General features: G+C 37.0%; 1 protein-coding gene across 2 annotated transcripts; it reads right to left on the bottom strand.

The window, feature by feature from the left end:
• Positions 1-1,314: 1,314 nt before the first annotated feature.
• Positions 1,315-13,266, bottom strand: LOC6046894 (structure-specific endonuclease subunit SLX1 homolog). 2 transcript variants are annotated; one of them, XM_038265942.1, is made up of 4 exons: positions 3,608-3,672; positions 2,523-2,574; positions 2,245-2,439; positions 1,315-2,103 (listed from the first exon to the last, which is right to left on the bottom strand). In XM_038265942.1, the coding sequence occupies exons 2-4, from the start codon at positions 2,568-2,570 to the stop codon at positions 1,477-1,479; spliced, it is 870 nt and encodes a 289-aa protein (XP_038121870.1). In that variant the 5' UTR covers positions 2,571-2,574; positions 3,608-3,672; the 3' UTR covers positions 1,315-1,476. The 2 variants fall into 2 exon arrangements, with proteins under 2 accessions (XP_038121870.1, XP_038121868.1); XM_038265940.1 differs by lacking the exon at positions 3,608-3,672 and adding an exon at positions 12,994-13,266 and having other exon boundaries at positions 1,318-2,103.
• Between the last annotated feature and the right edge of the window lie 208 nt (positions 13,267-13,474).

Genomic DNA, 13,474 nt, shown 5'->3' with positions numbered 1-13,474 from the left:
TACAAAGTTGAAGGCGAGATCGTAATTTTTTATAGTTATGAATTGAAATTGTTTATGGAGTCGATGCGGTTATATTTATCCAGAAGCTATCTTAATCTTGATTTGATTCACACACACAAAATTATCCAGCAAAAAATATCAAAAACTAGCCAAAATCAAACACAAACAAAGTGGGATCATTCGGAAATCACGTTACGCATTCGCTCTATTCATCACCAAGGTTAAAATATGAAACATTCGTGATATTTTCCAATCTCTTCGAAAAAAATATTTTCAAAATTTTTAAACCAAGACTAACATTTTAAAAGGGAGTAATATTGTTTTTTACTAAATTTGTTAAATATAAAGAGAGAGTTATTAAATTAAAGTTAATCCTTGGAAACAGTGGAAACAGCGAGCGCGAGATAGAACTTGTAGTATTTTTCTCTTCTCGCTCGCACTCGCATTTTCGTTCGCGTTCTCGTTCTCGCCGCTAGCGCCTCGTGCTAGCCGTGCGTCCCAAGCTATCAATTTGTTTATCAGGCTTATGAATGCGAACCAGACAATGGTATAGAGGTGTTATTTCAATCGCTGTGTTGTTTTTGTTCGTTTCTAACACGTTCAACTTCTCGCTAACGGGCAATTCTGGCTCGCGAGGAAGCCCGTTCGCGAGCGGAGGAGAGCACGGGCAATCGGTGAGTTTCTCTCGGCAGCTCGAGACTCGCAACGAGAACTCGAGAGAGAGGATTTTTTCTCGCGTGAACGCGAGAATACCAACACTGCTTGGAAACGAACTTGATTTTCAATAAATATGATTCAAAGATTTTTTTAACTTTCATTTTTTTAAAGGGTTTTAATGGATAAAAATAAACATTTTTATGCATGTTTCTATTGTGAAATTGTCTCAAGAATACGAATATGATAAAATTATCACCGAACATTTGATGTAAGGTTTCCCCAAGCAAAAAATTACAATCAAAAAAATCACTAAATGACTAAGTGTCTATTTAATATGTTAAACTGCCTTACCCAAAGCATTATCAGTCTCAGATGGTAGTCCCAGATGTCCCCTACAAACTTCAGGTCGAATCGAGTTGATATCTGGATGGAACACTTTTTCATTTGAGTTTGAAAATTGTCCTATTTTTTCAATAAAATTACAATAACTCTCTTTAGATTTAACCAATTGAGATGTTTCATCCTGCATTTTGTTGCATTTTTTAATGCAGTTTTGAAATTAAATTGAATTTTGCCGAAGTTACACATTTTTAAGATTTTTTACGTTTTTGAACCTAAAAACTTTGTGTCCCAATTTGCTTCACTTCCCGTGGACCTAGAGTGCTCATTTTTAGCTCAGATGGTGGTTTTATATGTACTAACAACCTCTGGAAATTTCAGGCCGACTCGCTCCTAAGTCCGTTCAACAACAAGTGATTTCAATGCACCGCAGGCGACAAAACTGTTTATTTTTTCAAATATATATTTATAACGCGTTACTTATTCTCCCTCACTTTCGGAAACGTCGTCCACTTCAAGTAAGGTCGTGTTTCCCGAATCTTCCACCAAATCGCTGCACCCGTTGGCCTTCCGGATCAGATCACCCCACAGAAAGTTCCCGTCGCACACGGGACAAACGCCCGACACGGGCACGTACTGTCCCGGCTCGAGGCACTTCCCGGCCAGACACTCGATGTGACACACCATGGAGCAGCGGGGCCGGACACACCGCAGGGCAAACCCTCCCCCGTTGGACGTTCCAATCGCACCGTTACAAATGACGCACAAATCAGCATCGTTGGATTTTGGCTCCTCTTCATCTTCGTCCGAACTGATGGTTATGCCGTCATCGTCCGGCCCGACCGTGTCCTCCTCCTCCTCCGGTTTAGAAGCGTTCTCGGAAGCAGTAGCGTCTGCCCCCATTACGAGCAGATCGTACTCGTCGACGTCCAGATCGTAATTAACGGCGATTGGTTTGCTTTTACTATTCTTCGCCGTTGGAACTGTGCTTGGCTTCTGGGCAGCGCGACGCCGGCCGCCGGACTTTTTGGCCACTTTTCCCTTTTTGGGCACTTTCTTCACACGGCCAAAGCAAATTGGCATGTGCATCGGGGGCGCCTTTCCAACCTGTGCCGCGAAACAAAAGGAAGACGATGATGAGCAAACAAAAGGAAACACATCATAGTTTATACATTTAGATGAGTTATGAATGGGACTGGTCCGGGTCCGCAAAATTGGAGGTTAAGGGCAAATTAGGAACACTTTTACCTCAAACTCGCGGTGGAAGTCGTCCACGAGCCAGCGCACGGTGAGGGGCAGCCGGTTCCATGGCCCGATCCGCAGCATCTCGGTGAGAATGCGAAAGTTGTACTCGAAGTTGCTTTCCTTGCGTTGCTTCTTGTGCAGCTCCGGGATCGCCTTCAGTCGCCGGGAGACCTTCGGCTGCTGCCAGGCCCATTCAAACTGTGTGTTTTGGGGGAGGGAAGGCAGGAGGAAGGATTAGTGACCGTTATAATAGAGTTTGGAGGCTGGATGAATAGACGTACCCTTAGAGCGGAGAGGTTGTTTGGGAAGCCGTGGATGATCATCACCATCACCCTGGGGAAAGAGGAGAGAATACGGCACACAATCAAGATGGGTCGTAAACTAATTTTCTTTATTGTTCAGATGTTATCGTCAATGAGGTGTGAACAATATTGTTTATTAGATTAATTAAGGGAAATTAAAAGAAACTTACAATATAGTAACTATTTATTATGAGCATTTTTCTATTAAGTTCTGTCGTGTTCGCAACTTTTATTTCATTTCTTCTTCTTCAATTTCTTTTTAATAATTATTTTTATTTTGTTTATGCGGTCCCACCACCCGCTCCTCGCATAAACTCGATTTCAATACTAAATAGCAGCACAGCAAGATTTTTATTTTTTTTACGTCAAGTCTACTTGACATCCGTCCGTTCCGAAACTCGTTCGTAAACTGAAGAGCCGAACTCGTTTGCAGCACGTTTGGGCTCGATTTCATGCACTCTCACTCTCTCTCTCACTCTTGTTTCCATCTGTCAGAGTTTGTTCTCTTTTCGCGAACCTCAACCGGTTCAACGTATCAACCGGTTCAAATCGCCGAATGACACAGATCAAAACTATGAAGACTGAAAGATTGATAGTTCATAAATGATTTTGTATTTGTTTTGACTTAATGTCAAAACATGTATTCTTCAATATTGCTATGAATTGATACTGGCTGGTCCTATTCCCTACAAGTTCTACTTGGAATCATTCATCAGTTACGTTGAAGCTCTTGTGAGCTATTATTTTTATTCTTGTCTTTTATCCAGCCGTCTTCTTTTTTCCCGTGCTTCACGCGCTCGCACTGTTTCGTGCTCTTTTTCTTCATTCTTCTTCTTACTCGCTTCGAACCAACTTCACTTCCGGCGCCGTGTTCGGCGACTCGCTCCGTTCGCGCCGGAGCTGATATATTCGATTCTATGACAATTTCCGGAATTCCATTTCCCGGAATGGACGTTTTCCGGAATGGACGTTATCCGGAATGGACATTTTCGGGAATGGACGTTATCCGGAATGAAATTTCCCGAAATGGACATTTCCCGGAAAATTAGTTTTTTTTATATTACCTGATATGAGAATGAATGGAATCTTGCCACGAGGTGGTCACTCCAAATATATTGCATTTATTTCATAAGTTAATCCGTACACGGAAAACCGGCGTTAGTCTTTAAAGACTTATTTTTAGCCTTTTTTGAAGTTCGGTCAGTATTGTCAGAAAAAGGCCTAAAAATTAGTCTTTTTTTTGGGCCAAAATTTTAGGCTTTTTTTAGAACTTAGTGCAAAACTTAGAAAAAGACTAAATTTAAGGCTTTTCTGTACTATAAACTTTGGTTCACGATTTGACATGTCAAATCAGAAAAAGTTGAAAGTTGCCGGTGGTGGTTGCTGTTCGTCGGACGGGGCAGGATTTTGGCCAGTTTGCAGGTAAGTTTTTTTGTTTTTCCTGCCGGAAGGTTCGGCCGGAGTGAGACGGCGGCCGAACGAAATGTCTGCTGTTTACCGGGTTCCCAAATTCTGGTTCTCGGTACGGTGGAGGAAGACGGGAAGGCGTATTTTTTTGCGGATGCAGGAGGGAAGCAACTTTTTTTAGTGGACGTGTGGACAGAAAATCTCGGAATGAATCCGCCGGGGATTGAAATCCAAAGTGGAAGCGAAAAAGGGCAACGAAGTGGGTGTGGACAACCGACGGTGGCGGTGAAAATTATGGTGGTGGTGGTTGTGTTTGTGAATAAGTGGTGTGTGTGTGTGTGTGTGTGTGTGTTCAAAAATTTAAAAATTCAAAAATTCAAAAATTTAAAAATTCTAAAATTCAGAAATTCAAAAATTCAAAAATTCAAAAATTCAAAAATTCAAAAATTCAAACATTCAAAAATTCAAAAATTCAAAAATTCAAAAATTCAAAAATTCAAAAATTTAAAAATTTTAAATTTTAAAAATTTAAAAATTCAATAATTCAATAATTCAAAAATTCAAAAATTCAAAAAAAAATCTTCAATTCAAAAATTCAAAAATTAAAAAATTCTAAAATTCTAAAATTAAAAAATTCAAAAATTCAAAAAAATCAAAAAATTCAAACATTCTAAAATTTAAAAAATAAAAAATTCTAAAATTCTAAAATTTAAAAATTTAAAAATTCAAAAATAATTCAAAAATTCCAAAATTTAAAAATTCAAAAACTCCAAAATTCAAAAATTCCAAAACTCAAAAAATCAAAAATTTAAAAATTCAAAAATTCCAAAATTTAAAAATTCAAAAATATCAGAGTTCTAAAATTCTAAAACTCTAAAATTCTAAAATTCTAAAATTCTAAAATTTTAAAATTCTTAAATTCTTAAATTCTTAAATTTTTAAATTCTTAAATTCTTAAATTCTTAAATTCTTAAATTCTTAAATTCTTAAATTCTTAAATTCTTAAATTCTTAAATTCTTAAATTCTTAAATTCTTAAATTCTTAAATTCTTAAATTCTTAAATTCTTAAATTCTTAAATTCTTAAATTCTTAAATTCTTAAATTCTTAAATTCTTAAATTCTTAAATTCTTAAATTCTTAAATTCTTAAATTCTTAAATTCTTAAATTCTTAAATTCTTAAATTCTTAAATTCTTAAATTCTTAAATTCTTAAATTCTTAAATTCTTAAATTGTTCAATTCTTAAATTCTTAAATTCTTAAATTCTTAAATTCTTAAATTCTTAAATTCTTAAATTCTTAAATTCCTAAATTCTTAAATTCTTAAATTTAAATTCTTAAATTCTTAAATTCTTAAATTCTTAAATTCTTAAATTCTTAAATTCTTAAATTCTTAAATTCTTAAATTCTTAAATTCTTAAATTCTTAAATTCTTAAATTCTTAAATTCTTAAATTCTTAAATTCTTAAATTCTTAAATTCTTAAATTCTTAAATTCTTAAATTCTTAAATTCTTAAATTCTTAAATTCTTAAATTCTTAAATTCTTAAATTCTTAAATTCTTAAATTCTTAAATTCTTAAATTCTTAAATTCTTAAATTCTTAAATTCTTAAATTCTTAAATTCTTAAATTCTTAAATTCTTAAATTCTTAAATTCTTAAATTCTTAAATTCTTAAATTCTTAAATTCTTAAATTCTTAAATTCTTAAATTCTTAAATTCTTAAATTCTTAAATTCTTAAATTCTTAAATTCTTAAATTCTTAAATTCTTAAATTCTTAAATTCTTAAATTCTTAAATTCTTAAATTCTTAAATTCTTAAATTCTTAAATTCTTAAATTCTTAAATTCTTAAATTCTTAAATTCTTAAATTCTTAAATTCTTAAATTCTTAAATTCTTAAATTCTTAAATTCTTAAATTCTTAAATTCTTAAATTCTTAAATTCTTAAATTCTTAAATTCTTAAATTCTTAAATTCTTAAATTCTTAAATTCTTAAATTCTTAAATTCTTAAATAATTAAATTCTTAAAGTCAGATCTTCGAAAAATTGAACTTGTCAAACTACGCCAATCCAGTGCTGAGCTTAACTCCTAAATGAAATAACCCAATTTTTAAATAACTATCAAACTCTCACAACTCATCTTGAAAATATGGATTTTTTATTTTCAGGTAAAAGCTGTACTCATCCGTGAATCTGTCGTATTCCGAAATTACCGAATCACCGAATAAACACATTTTTTATAAAAAAATTAGATAATATATAACAATATTTTATTTTCTACCATTTATGCCCGCCATTTTGATCCCCTAGGCATTTCAGGCATAAAATAAGTCTTAATCAAGTTCCGCCATCTTGGATTATGTCCGCTTTGACCCATCCCATTTCCTGCAAAAGCCTAAAAATTAGTCTTTTAAACCTTTAAATAAGTCTGTTTAGGCCTAAAAATAAGTCTTAATCAAGTTCCGCCATCTTGGATTATGTCCGCTTTGATCGCCTCCTATTTCCTGCAAAAGCCTAAAAATTAGTCTTTTAAACCTATAAATAAGTCTTAATCAAGTTCCGCCATCTTGGATTATGTCCGCTCTGATCCCCCCGCATTCTCGAAAAAGCCTAAAATTTAGGCTTTTTGACGATAACATTAAGCCTAAAATTTAGCCTTTTTCGTACTAAAACGAAACTAGTCTTTTTAAGACTAACCCATCATTAGGCTTAAAAAGACTTAACACGGTTAGGTTCGATAAAGCCTAATTTTAAGTCTTAAAAGACTAATGTCGGCTTTGCGTGTATGTGAATCCATATTTACGTGCATACACCATTCCTCTATGAATTTTATTTCAGTGTTTTTCACAGCTGTCATCGCAAACGCGCGCACTGTTTACAAACAACAAAAAAATCAATCTGTCTCTATTACATTTCCCGGCCGGGCGATTCGCTGGCGCTCTATTATCATCCGGCAATTTCATGGGCCAGCAGTTTCGTCGTAGTAAATCCGGATTTTCCACAATCTTGCCTACTCGCTTACTTGTGGTTAAGAATTATTTAGTTTGTACCCCGTTGGTTTGACCTAGTCACATTGAAGGAACTCGATATTTTGACAACAATATGAATGCTAAATATATAAATGATAGAAAGAAAGTGAAATGTTCGGACACTAACAATAGATGCTAGCGTTCTTCTTTATAGTGCAGAGTTCCTTAACAAAAAACTAGTTGAAATTTAGTAGAGTTAACAAAAGAAGGGAAAATTCTTCCATAAAATCCCATTACTATGATGAGAGATCGTGTATTTTTAAAGAAGGGAAATCCTCTAGAAAAAAGCTTTCAGAAAATCAATGTGTAATATGTATTTTTTTGAGGTTCTACCTTCTTTAAAAATACACGATCTTTAATCATGTGATGGAATTTCGTGTAAGAGATTTCTCTTCTTGTGTTAATCAGTTGACTTTTGTGACTAAATTCTAACAAATTTTATTATAAAGCAGAATGTTTATTTTCAAAGAAGGGAAAACCTCTAGAAAATAAACAGCTTTTCAGAAAAACAATGTATAATGTGTACTTCCTTGAAGTTTTTCATTCTTTAAAAATACACTCAAGCTATTTATTTTCTTGAGGTTTTCCCTTCTTTGAAATTGGTAAAATTTGGTAGAACTTAGTCACCATAGTTAACTGATTAACACAATAAAGGAAATCTCTTACGTGAAATCCCATCACATTGATAAAAGATCGTGTATTTTTAAAGAAGGGAAAACCTCAAGAAAATACACATTATGCATTGATTTTCTGAAAAGCTTTTCATTTTCTAGAGGTTTTCCGTTTATTGAAAATAAACATCCTGCTTTATAGTAAATAAAAATTTTAAAAAATGTTCGCTCTACAGCATTGCCTTGGCGATCTCGATTCCGAGATTTCTACTCGAAACTAGGAGTCCGAAGGCTAGATTGTTGAGGCAATTGCAAACCTCGTTTTACACCTGAGCTTCCATCCACCTCGGGATTCGAACTGACGACTTTTGGATTGTGAGTTCAACTGCATACCAGCGACTAAACCGAGACAGGACCCAGAGAGACGACTCTTACACCTGGACTGAGCTATCGATCTAACCTCTTAGTTAGACCGGGGCAAACATTTACTTCCCCGTCCGACGGAAGGCATGATCAGACAAATCTCGTCTCGAAAAATGCCACCACCGGGACCGTCTAGAATCGAACCCAGGCCGAATGGGTGAGAGGCAACATCGATTGCCCCTACACCACGGTCCCCGGACTCTGCTTTATAGTGCAGAAGCCTATAATGAAAACTAGGTAAAATTTAGTTAAATTAACAAGAGAAGGGATAATTCTTATATAAGATTCCATTACTTTGATGAAAGATCGCGTATTTTTAAAGAAGGGAAAACCTCAAAAAAGTACACATTATACATTGAATTTCTGAAAAGCTTTTTATTTTCTTGAGGTCTGCCCTTCTTTGAATACCAACTTAAAATTGGTAGAATATATTCAAAAGTCACATACACATTGAAAGAATGTTAAAAACTAACTTAATCCACCTATGTGGTTGATGCCTTCCTCACTTTTTACCAACAATGGGTAATATGAGTGGTTTGGACACATATTTCAGCTATTTTTTTAGGTCCAGAAAAATAAGTACACAGATATAACTTAGGTTGTCATAACTTGAGACAGGGTTGCCAGATTTTCAATTATGTGGACTCGTTGGAAAGGTCTCTTGATTACGTAACCAATGATGGGTCGGATGATGGTTCCGGACATCGTTTACATACATTTAAGTGAGATCCGGCTTCAAAAAAGTACATAAATATCACTTAAGTGGTCATAACTCGAGACAGGGTTGCCAGACTTTCAATTATGTGGACTCGTTGGAAAGGTCTCTTGATTACCTAACCAACGATGGGTCGGATGATGGTTCCGGACATCGTTTACATACATTTAAGTGAGATCCGGCTTCAAAAAAGTACATAAATATCACTTAAGTGGTCATAACTCGAGACAGGGTTGCCAGATCTTCAATGTTGTGGACTCGTTGGAAAGGTCTTTCGATTATCTAACCAACGATGAGTCGGATGATGGTTCCGGACATCGTTTACATACATTTAAGTGAGATCCGGCTTCAAAAAAGTACATAAATATCACTTAAGTGGTCATAACTCGAGACAGGGTTGCCAGATCTTCAATGTTGTGGACTCGTTGGAAAGGTTTCTCGATTATCTAACCAACGATGGGTCGGATGATGGTTCCGGACATCGTTTACATACATTTAAGTGAGATCCAGCTTCAAAAAAGTACATAAATATCACTTAAGTGGTCATAACTCGAGACAGGGTTGCCAGATCTTCGATGTTGAGGGCTCGTTGGAAAGGTCTCTAGATTACCTAACCAACGATGGGTTGGATGATGGATCCGGACATCGTTTACATACATTTAAGTGAGATCCGGCTTCAAAAAAGTACATAAATATCACTTAAGTGGTCATAACTCGAGACAGGGTTGCCAGATTTTCAATTATGTGGACTCGTTGGAAAGGTTTCTTGATAACCTAACCAACGATGAGTCGGATGATGGTTCCGGACATCGTTTACATACATTTAAGTGTGATCCGGCTTCAAAAAAGTACATAAATATCACTTAAGTGGTCATAACTCGAGACAGGGTTGCCAGATCTTCAATGTTGTGGACTCGTTGGAAAGGTCTTTCGATTATCTAACCAACGATGAGTCGGATGATGGATCCGGACATCGTTTACATGCATTTAAGTGAGATCCGGCTTCAAAAAAATACATAAATATCACTTAAGTGGTCATAACTCGAGACAGGGTTGCCAGATCTTCGATGTTGAGGACTCGTTGGAAAGGTCTCTTGATTACCTAACCAACGATGGGTCGGATGATGGTTCCGGACATCGTTTACATGCATATAATTGAGATCCGGCTATATGTGAAAACACATTTTTATACATAACTTTTGAACTACTTATCGAAACTTCAAACAATTCAATAGCGATGTATGGGACCCTAAACCAAGTCGAATGCAACTGGTTTGATCAAAATCGGTTCAGCCAGTGCTGAGAAAACTTGGCAAGTTTTTTGAACACATACATACATACACACACACACACACATACACACACAGACATTTGTTCAGTTTTCGATTCTGAGTCGATATGTATATATGAAGGTGGGTCTTCGAGCTTTTAATAAAAAGTTCATTTTTAGAGCAGGATTATAGCCTTACCTCAGTGAGGAAGGCAAAACCTCTAGTGTTTGTCTAATATCTATCGATCTACATTGTTACATCTCGTGGTTGTTAATAAAGACTGGGTACAAACTAAATAATTCTTAACCACAAGTAAGCGAGTAGGCAAGATTCCATTCTTTCTCATATCAGGTAATATAAAAAAAAAAACTAATTTTCCGGGAAATGTCCGTTCCGGGAAACGTCCATTCCGGGAAATTTCATTCCGGATAACGTCCATTCCGGATAATGTCCATTCCGGATAACGTCCATTCCGGAAAACGTCCATTCCGGGAAATGGAATTCCGGGATTTTTCATAGAATCCCGCTCCCATCTCCACCGCGCACCAGGGACAAGGAAAGGGATTTGGAAGACGGGAAATGTTGATGCTTCACTTTTTTCAGAGTACTAAGGTTAAATCTCCACGGTATCCTCAAGTAAGTTTCGCTTGGAGTTGGACGGTTTTTGGGAAGGTGAATGGTCTGAAGAGCCACCCTAGGCGAGTGGTAACGAACGTGTTCGAATTCTTCGTGTGTTCGCAGTAACCATCCAGCACTTAAAACCGGTCACTGTCCGGCCCTTAATGCGCTTTCACAGCTAACAGCTACTATAGTGCTGAATAGTGGCCGCTTTTGGACTTTACGCGGCCGGTTTAGTGGTGGCCTCGACTGTTTCTGTCCAACACCCTGCGGTAAACGTCAAAAAAAGCAGCGAGAGACAATAGTGTATCTATCTCCCTCCCCCTCTCTATCCCTACACGCTCTTGATTCTATTTTTAGTTTGCCCACACAACTGCTTTACCGATTGAGCTGTTTTTGTAATGTTGGTTTGCTGCCTATTCCAGAAGTGATGAAGTTGACGTCGCCGAAGTGGTTGTTCCTGAGCCCGTGTCCTCACGGCTATATGAGGAGTTATTCTCAGCTGCGATTTTAAGGATTTATATACATCATATGGATCATACACATCATATGGAAGTACTTAAAGTCAAAGGCTTAAAGTGAAAGTTCTTGAAAACAAATAATTGCTTAAAAAAGTGTTATGTTTAATTAAGCACAATGCAAGAAAACTAAAATCTGTCCCTCCCGGTTCTGGGTAGCAACCTCTCCCTTCGTCATGCGGGTCATATCCTTCAACGATGCATATGAAGCTGTCCCAAGTAGAGATCCTTAATAGGGAGACTGGCCGAAGTGAATTTGACGTACCCAAACAGACACGAGTTTGACGTATCCAAACGAGCATTTGCCTTTACGCCCAGCAAAACTTATCAGTGTTGCCAAGCTCAAAACATACGTTGCCAGATCGATTTAGCTAGCTTAGACCAGTCTCCCTATTTAGGGTCTCTAGTCCCAAGTTCTCGGTGCCACTTAGTCCTTGCAAATTCCGGACTTTTATGGGCCTTCAAATGCTGAAGCAACACCCCAGCGGGTTCATCACATACCAATTTAAGAAAAAAAGAGTGAGGGAGAAGTTTGTTTTCTTTGGTTCTCTCTCTTTCACACTTCACTCAAAGTCAGAATCGTGTTGCCAGTCTGATGGAAATTTTTAAATGTGTTGCTAGTAGCGGCACTAAATCAGCATTATCTTAGCTTTTGACAGTGCTAATCATTTAGAGCTGATTTGCATTAACGAATGCTGTTGGAAGACTAATCAGCAATGGAATGCCGATTTATTGCTATTTTGTGACTTTTTTAAGTGCTGGATGGTTACTTGGGAAAGCTCTCAATTCTTCTCATCTCTTATTGGATAAATTCTATCAGTCGCCCAGGCTATATTTAGTGAGGTATTTTTAGATTCAATTTCAACTGCGCTTGCAATTATGTTTGAGTTCTGATATTCAACTTGCATTCAATTTTATTCTTTGTCCGATTCCTGGACTCAACTATATCAGTCTCAGTCCTCCTCAAGCTATCAATGCTCCACGGTAAAGTGGAAAGCATTTTTGCTTGCCAATCCTAAGGACAGGGGATCGAACTCGAACCCCGCCGTGAGCTTCAAGTATTTTCATTTAATTCAAATTTTAATGAGTCCATAAACTTTCTCGTTGGGAGTAGATAGGCCCAGGACCATTCGCTTATAAAGCGAACATCGTAATCATTCAGCCACGACCGCTCCTCTGAGGGTTCGCTAGAGGGACTACGGAACAGATTCCACACTGACCGAAGTTCACCGGGCATTGAGCTTGATTTCTTTCGTTTTTCACTATCACGTGGTTTGAGTCTTCGCCATATTTGGGCCAATGTATGTAGATTAGGGTCTCGTGGCGCAGGGGTAGCGGCTTCGGCTGCCGATCCCGATGATGCTATGAGACGCGGGTTCGATTCCCGCCTTATCCACTGAGCTTCTATCGGATGGTGAAGTAAAACGTCGGTCCCGGTTTCTCCTGTCTCGTCAGAGGCGCTGGAGCAGAAATCCCACGTTAGAGGAAGGCCATGCCCCGGGGGGCGTAGTGCCAATAGTTTCGTTTTATGTAGATTAGTAAGGTAAGGCGGGTTTCCAAGCTGTCAAAATAGTTAGCACGAAACCCGGATTTTATATGGAGATTTTCAGAAAAGTGATAATTTTACCATTTCTCGGGCAAATTTCACCGGATTTTTTTTTTCTGTGGGATTTTTGAGCATGCCAAACTGAACCGAAACGCTTTTAAAACACAAATATTTTTTTGACTAAAAAAATTCAATCAAATAACATGTTAGTTTAATTTTCCAAAAAGTGCAAAATTAGAAAATGAATATTCGTGTTATTTCTAATCTTAAGTCACAAAATACTACTTTTGCAAAAACTAATTAATAACATACCACGGTCCCCGGTTCGATGTCCGTTTTGCCCCACCGCCATCCTGGCCGCTGTTGTGCTGTTTAATCCGACGGTTAGGATCCACCGTGTAGCCGATGTAGGTTCGGCCGGCAAACTTCGGTTTGGGACATTTGCTGACCAGCAGATACACGCCGTAAAAATCTTCAATCTCCTGCACGGCGGCCATTTGAATAGATTAAAATTGTCACAGTTTGAAAGGATTTCTCTTATTTTTAAATGTAAACAATTCACTTTGTAAAGTTTAAAACGGCAAAACAAACTTGCACGCTAAATTTACTTTAATAAGTTCTTATTAAATTTCGGCCCATTGATCTAGTTGCGCCATTCACAAATTACGCAACATTTTTTCGAGGATTTTAGAAAAACAATGCATCTATCCTGCTTACGTCAGTTGTAAGAAACGAGCAGGATAGATTCTTTGTTTACACTTCGACATTGACCCAAATACAATATTATAGAGGT

Source organism: Culex quinquefasciatus, chromosome 3, assembly GCF_015732765.1.
Source record: "Culex quinquefasciatus strain JHB chromosome 3, VPISU_Cqui_1.0_pri_paternal, whole genome shotgun sequence".
Lineage (NCBI taxonomy): Eukaryota > Metazoa > Arthropoda > Insecta > Diptera > Culicidae > Culex > Culex quinquefasciatus.
Note: the sequence above shows the minus strand (reverse complement) of the source record. Positions and strands in the feature narration are given on the sequence as shown.